This window comes from Girardinichthys multiradiatus, chromosome 11 (genome assembly GCF_021462225.1).
Source record: "Girardinichthys multiradiatus isolate DD_20200921_A chromosome 11, DD_fGirMul_XY1, whole genome shotgun sequence".
In the NCBI taxonomy this organism is placed as follows: domain Eukaryota; kingdom Metazoa; phylum Chordata; class Actinopteri; order Cyprinodontiformes; family Goodeidae; genus Girardinichthys; species Girardinichthys multiradiatus.
Genome location: NC_061804.1, coordinates 20120080 through 20127468, shown reverse-complemented (window position 1 = coordinate 20127468; position 7389 = coordinate 20120080). Strand labels below are relative to the sequence as shown.

Genomic DNA, 7389 nt, shown 5'->3' with positions numbered 1-7389 from the left:
TACAAAATGGCCGATGCCATTGGAGGGGCACAGTGACGTCCAACAACGTGCAGATAATCCAATACTCAGCAAACAAGTGGTCCAACATATGTTTCTACCTGGTCTTAAAGAGTCATAAAAAGTCTTAAGATTTTGTTATCTCTAAAGGCTGTACATTCTTACATCATATCTCTTACATGTCATTTAGTTACAGTACAGACCAAAGGTTTGGACATAGCTTCTCATTCAAAGAGTTTTCTTTATTTTCATGATTATGAATATTGTAGCTAAAAAGTTTTAATCTCAGCTGCATTAGCTGGTCACGGTTAGCAACAGGGGTCATGGGGCGGGGATAGCGGAAAAGTGGCCAATCATAGGCAGGTAAATGTCTTTTTTTTTTCTAAACAGCCAAATGTTTCACACGAGCGCGCAGGAGTAATCCACGCGCGAGCAGTTTGATTCACCGAGAGCACAGAAAGGAGCATCTCTGGCACCCCTGTGTTGACTTTTGTGCCTGCAGCATAGAGTAGCGCTCGTGGGACTTCCAATGCGCGCATGGAATGTAATCCACGCCCTCCTGGAATTAAAATGAGCTGCTCGTGATCTTCTTTATTGCTCCTATTGGGTTTTGGCGTGAATTTGACGCTATAATATACACCCACTTTGATAAAAGGTAGATGCAAATAAAATAAATAGGACTTTATTTTTTCTAGGTCTGCAGTTAATACTCTTATAAACATTTTTCTATCTTTCAGTGCAAAAAGATGTGAACTGTACAAAGCGTTTGTAGATTTCACTGATTCAGACCACCTGAAGCTCCTCAGGTACTGCAACACCAGAGTCTACAGGTAAGGATGGTAACTCCAGCAAATATATACACAGTTAACTATGCTAGATTTCCATTTTAACCATGAATTGCCATCCTGTGTCCATATGTACTGTAGGCCTACTTTAACAGTCATGAGGAGGTGGAGAGGAGTGCCAAAGTGCGTGATCTAGCAAGCCATGTGCGTGATCCAATCGTGAAGGCTTACTTCATGTTCCTGAGCGCTGCCCTTAAGCCTTTATATGAATTTAATATTGGCTTCCAGGTGGGTGTCAATCATACTGGATGAATTAAATATGGTTGTACTTATTGTAGCCTTTTTATTACAGTGTGACCAATTATATTTTCTTCAGTCAGAGGGCGTGCAGATTCACAGACTTGAAGAGGAGATGTGCAGGCTGATCAAGAGGACCCTGGGGTTCCTCATACAAGCCAGGGCCATCATGGGTGTACCTCTCAAGGAGGTGGAGTATGGAGAAGGACATCAGTTGGCTGATGAAGAGCTCTTTATAGGAGCAGAAACAAAGGCATTCATGGCAAGGAAAGAGCTCCCTGTGTCAGCGGAGAAGTAAATCTTTCAGTGAGTATATTACCCAGCAGTTATATAATTATATCATCTTTTCACAGTATGAGATTATAGGCTGTAGTGTTTTTTGTTTACTCTTATGCTACTTTTACTCTTATGCTGTTGTAGATCTGTGAGAAGATTCTATGAAGCAGTGCTTCAGAAGATGTTCTCCTCCTTTCCTCTTGACCATCCACTCCTGAAGGACATGAAAGTGCTGGACCCTGCTGCTCGCCTTGACATTACTCCAGGGACAGGTAGATGTTAGAGTCAGTTCCTCATTGATTAAATGAATAAATGAATATTGCATGGTTTAGATCAGCAATGTTCAGTCAAACACTTGTTTTACTTTACACAGGCAAGGCTAGGGGCCCTTTTCCCTCAGTTGAGCTTGAGTGAGGATAAGCTGAGAGAGGAACTCATTGACTACCAGGTGACAGATAGCAAGCATCTCCCACAAGAAGACAAAACTGACAGATTCTGGGGACTGGTAGGGAAGGATGTGAGGTTCAGTGAGCTGCCAAGATTAATGAAGGCTTTACTATGCATTCCCCACAGCAATGCCAGTTCTGAAAGAGTGTTCAGTATGGTAAGAAAGATTGTTACAGAGAATAGGATGTCATTAGACAACAGCACGGTTTGTGCTTTACTGTCATGCAAAATCAACCACTCTGGCCCAGGCCACAAATACACTCCATCCAAACGAGTCTTAAAGGATGCAAAGTCTGCAACAAATCTGTATAATAAGTCTTCAGTGAATGCCAGAGAGCCACCTGAGTGAACATGAGAAATTAAAATAAAATGTGTAATGAAAACAAAATGTAAATGTTTAACCTAAATGTTTAATGTACATATAAACTGAAAATGTGTTAAATAAATAAATGTGCTTGAACCCCTTTTGTGTTTAATTTAGGCTCTGTTATAACATAGGAATGTCCACAGCATTTCAATGTCAACAAAGGTAGGCTTATTGTAGTCTGTTAGTGGTTGACAAGTGGCTATTTTAGATATCTTGTACACCTGTGCTAAAATGCAAGGGATACTTGCTTATCAATCGTTTTTTATATAGATGCCAAAAATCACCAAAGTTAACCCAAAACCTAAAGAAGAACAGTTGTTTTAAGAAATCCTTCACCAATTCCTTGTGTTCTCGTTAACAAAATGATATGTAATACCACACCAATCCAGCAGGCGGACGTGCAGTATGTTTCTTTAAATTTGATCCAAACATTTGTTTCTTGCTATACAAGACAACTGTCTTCAAACGTTATGTAGTCATATAGATCCTCAATAAGTTATAAAGTAAAAACAGATATAGTATGGGCAGAGACCAGGAGTTTTTCTTGCTTTTAGCTGGGATTCTGTGTGATGAGCAGAGCAGATCACGGATATCGCTGGCAAGCTGAAGTTTTTGGAGGCTTACTCCTTCATGCTCCTAAAATTATAGTTGCAAAAAAAGTGCTTTAATTAATATGAGCTGCTGAAAATGTTAGAAAATTAATAAACATAATTTTTTACTCACAGCATCCATAAAGTCTTTTGATACGGTTGATGTCATTGACGCTCATCGTAGTGGCCCTCCCGAAATCAAGGTTAGGATTAGCTATGGAAAGGATTGTTGGTCGGCGATTTCTGGAAAAGGCAAACCTGAAAGAAGGAGGAACACTAAATGAAATGCATCTGCACTAAGACTCAGACTGCTTCATGCAGCTGAGTAGTAAACATTTTGAGGTACAAAACTGCCCACAGTAGAACATGTTTTCTGCTGACATGCATGAACTCAGACAAAGACTCACTTGGTGTAATGCATAACCGAGTTGAAGTCGTAGGGAGTTCCCAGGTTGTTAGTCTGCACCTTTTCAAAGTTGTGCTCCTTTCCTGTTTGGAGCACAGAAATATATTTTAACTTTTTAAATAACGTTTATGGTTTGGTTGTTGATGTTGGGGGTCATCTGATGGAGGAGAAGTATGTTCTTCATTTTATTTGTAAGAGTACAAGTAATAAACAAAAGCAGAACACGAGTGAACATGAAAACACTGATCCTACAATTTTCATGTCAATTGCAGACTTGTCCAGACAAAAAAATGTCATAGTTCACGGTCCTTTTAGCTAATTTATAGTGTAAATACAGACGTTCCCTATGAATTTCGGATAGATATTACTACAACGGATGGATGGACGGACGAATGGATGGATGGATGGATGGATGGAAAATACTTAAATTTCTACCTTTTTCATACTTTTCCATGTTGTTTGCAGATCTAACAAATTTCTCTTTTAATCCCTGAAAATGCTATAATTTCAGAACAACCTACAGTTGCGTGAGTCAGCTAACCTGGCCGAATGTTCTGGGTGAGGATCCGGACGAAGTTGTCTCTGTCAGAGCGGGCATGCTCGTGGTGGACGCCCAGAGCGTGGTTAACCTCATGTTGCACTGTGGATTTGTACAAACAGCCATTTTTCTTCAGGGACACCCGCTGTCTTCCGCCCTGGCGACCCAGGTAGGACCAACACCTGACAGGGAAATCAGAGCGAAATCAGGATGTGTGGCTGTAACTACAGCCTGTGAGTTTGTGGGACTTTGTGTTCCTACCCAGATCCGGAGAAGAAGTAAAGGAAGTCCCGATGAGAGCTACGCCTCCAAATAAAGCGAATGCAGGTGGTGGAGTAGAAGCTCATCAGGCTATAAATGATTAGTTTACGTTCTGCTGTGGCTGTAAGGCAAAAAAAAAAAAAAAGATGAGGAGCTTTCTTCATAAATAGTCAACACTCATTTAAATAGTCGACACTCATTAATGAAACATTTTCTGTCCACTAAAGCTCCTAATTGTTCTAAATCAAAAATAATAAAAATTAAAACATGCAAAACATGTTCAGCATTTGAACTCTAAAACAGACATCATCTACAGTTCACTGTTGTTTCAGCGTTGTTCCCTCTGTCTGCTGTATGACTAGTCAGCTCCTGGCTAATATGGAGTCAGGTTAAATTACTGAAGGGTTGACTACTGCTTCATAGTCATACCTCTCAGGGCAAATGTTTGTAGATTAACACAAGTGATTTAAATCAGATTAAAACATAAAACTGACAAGGCGGTAAAATTCTTTATTCCAGATAAAATCTGTCAAAACATCATGGAAACCTCTCTTCTGAAATAAGAAATATTTGTTAAAGCAAATGTAAAGGAAATGTAAGTCTATTTTAGAATCTTCTTGCATTGATGTTGGTGGTGCTTACTGTATTTAGAATTGATCTGGATGGGAATGTAGACAATTCCTCCAGATTTGGGCCATTTGCAGACTGTTGCGTTGCATCGTGTTGCATTCCGTTTTATGGTCGGTGCGATGTCACCGAAAATCAGCGGAGTCTCTGCAGAACCACAAGAATCATGACTCAGAGATGAATATTCATCAACCTCATGACGCCAAATGTCCCTTTTTTGACAGTTTTTGTTTTTCCTGGGAGGTCTATGTCCTTAATAAAGTTGGTACCATCCTAAAAACAAACTACTGTAATGACTTCTAGACTTGTCTAACGCCATCTGGTGACCAATCTAAGTACTACAGTTGGCAAGTGCCGATTGTGTTCAAAAGTTCAAGATGGCCACGATCACCTTCTGAGGAGTACAAAGTCCTTTTTAGAATGGTTAGAGAAACTAAAATGTGAAACAATATATTGTATTCTTTAATAGAGTCATACAGAAGATAATAATTACCTATCATTAGATCTTTTATACAAAAACTATTGAAAATGTGCAGCTGAGTTCTGATACTTCTATATTTCATAGAACAGTGCATACATTTATTTTTTAGTAAACAAAAAATTAAAACTTTATAAAATATTCATAACTGCCTTTAGACTGTGAAGTACTCGAAACAATATATTTCAATTATAATTAGATTTTTGCGTCTATTGTAAATTGTCATAACTTTTATCAAAGTATGATGCAACAAGGTCAGTATTTTGTCAAAAGTCATCTAACAACTGTCTGATTACATATATTTATTGTACAGAGTTTGATTAGTTTTTGAATGAATTGGAAGAAACTGATCAAATTTAAGAAAAATATGCAAACTAATATTCCTCATCTAAAACGAGAGAGAGAAACTCAGTTTGTAATCATGCTTAAAGGCTGAAAAAAAGGCCGATTTGACAAAGACAAATCAGGAAGTAATTTTTTGAAACATTATTTATGAAACGTCAGCGTGGTTATTAATAAATGATGAGGTTCAGTAACTTTTGATTGACTAGTTTGTTCTGTTTTCCTGTTTTCACACGGAAATATGAAATTACCGGTGAAGGTTTAGGATTATGTGGAAGTCTTGACTTACTTATGCCAGCATTTGCCTTGGAGAGGGCTTCAGTGACATCTATGTCCTTACCTATGGGAAGAAGGAAAGAAGACCACATGTTAAACAGAAAGGATTCAAAGTCCCTTTAAGTTTCTGGATTTTATTCTACTCACGCGTTTGATTTGTGTCAACAGCTTTCTGCAAAACAAACAGAGACTTTAGCATTTTATTTACTTCTGTTTTTTGATGGTTTTGACATTTGAAGTTGATGCTGTGGAGCAAAACCAATATATCTAAACATATTACCCTTCTCTTTGTTGAATGCAACAAATTTTTTAGATTTTTTCCCTTGAAACATACCAGAGAAACAGCCGTCAACGAGGGGACGAGGACAAAGAGGAGGACGAAGAAAACTGGAATCATGTTGCTTTTCTTCTGCAGGAAACCTTCTGACCTGAAAAAATCAGAATCTAAACACAGTTTTGCTTTTGAGTTCAAGGTTTTTGTCTTGTCGATGAAAATTAACGCAAATTAGAAAAAGACAAGAGAGGAGATTAATTTGAGAGGAGTTTACCTGTTTGTCCAGGAGGCTGGTGGTGGATGCAGCAGATGCTCAGCCTCTCCTTTTAAACACAGCGAACACGGGGTGTGGCTGAGGTTTCCCGGTTGTGCATCAATCAGTTGCCAGTTAAATCATTGATCTTCGATCAGGCTGATAAAACTCTTTGTTTTCCCAGGAAATAATGACTAATTCATCACATTATGGAAGTAGTTACATTCGCATAGTTTCACACAAAGGTTTACTTTGCTGATATCTTATCCTTTTAAAAGTAGCGAAGCAACGGTATAAAATAACTGAATGTGCAACTCAGTTGTGAAAGTATGTAGCACAGAAAACAGTATTAAAACTAAACAACAATAATACATGAAGTGACATCACCTTATATTGTGTTGTTCAAGGGTTCCCTTTATTTTTTTCAGCAGTATATATATATATATATATATATATATATATATATATACACACCACCAGAACATGACTACTGTATGCAGGCAAGTATAATATTATAGATGTGATTATAACTAATTGTCAAATTTTCTAAGAACCATCTTCTAATTCTGCATATTTCTGATTACATCTTAGTGATGTGGTCCAGCCAGCCTTTTAAACCTGATGGATGAAAGAGGCATCACAAACATCTGCAGACCACCTGTGTGATGCTTCGCTCACCATCCAGAAAGACAAACCACAGGTCTCAGTTGCAGCGTCCCATCCAAGTCTCTGACCTTGTGAGAGATTTAGCCACATCACCAGAGACTTTCTGTTCAGAAAGAAATCTGCATCTTTGTTCTGTTCAAGAGGTTTTTCCACGAACCGGTCACTCAGGTTGATCCTGCTGTCGCCATTGTAAATATTTGTACATAGTTTTATTGTATGCCTCGGGTCTTGTAATCTTGATCTGTTTGAATGTTGTTTTTTTCCACATTCTAAATGAAGTTGATGTATTGTTAGGTCAAATGTAAATAAAATACATTGGTGACAAAAACAATATTGAAATTTATTAGAACAGCTTAAAACTTTAAGAAACTATCTGAACAAAACTTAATATTATTTCTTATATAGCACCTTATTTTGGTACCATTCTTTCTAAGATGGAAAACAGTCTGTCCATTCTCTGTGCTCTCATGTCCTCCCTGATCAAATCCATCATCTCTGTCCCTCTTTCT

The 7389-nt window shown here is 38.1% G+C and overlaps 1 protein-coding gene across 4 annotated transcripts; it reads right to left on the bottom strand.

The window, feature by feature from the left end:
* Window positions 1-218: 218 nt before the first annotated feature.
* On the bottom strand, window positions 219-6940 carry LOC124875865 (high choriolytic enzyme 1-like). 4 transcript variants are annotated; one of them, XM_047378269.1, is made up of 10 exons: window positions 6236-6569; window positions 6022-6131; window positions 5835-5859; window positions 5701-5751; window positions 4607-4738; window positions 3965-4085; window positions 3707-3885; window positions 3167-3248; window positions 2893-3017; window positions 219-2805 (listed from the first exon to the last, which is right to left on the bottom strand). In XM_047378269.1, coding segments are annotated over exons 2-10 (780 nt in total). In that variant the 5' UTR covers window positions 6085-6131; window positions 6236-6569; the 3' UTR covers window positions 219-2803. The 4 variants fall into 4 exon arrangements, with proteins under 4 accessions (XP_047234225.1, XP_047234223.1, XP_047234224.1 ...); XM_047378267.1 differs by lacking the exon at window positions 219-2805 and adding an exon at window positions 6893-6940 and having other exon boundaries at window positions 2885-3017; window positions 6236-6408; XM_047378268.1 differs by lacking the exon at window positions 219-2805 and adding an exon at window positions 6893-6937 and having other exon boundaries at window positions 2885-3017; window positions 6236-6384.
* Between the last annotated feature and the right edge of the window lie 449 nt (window positions 6941-7389).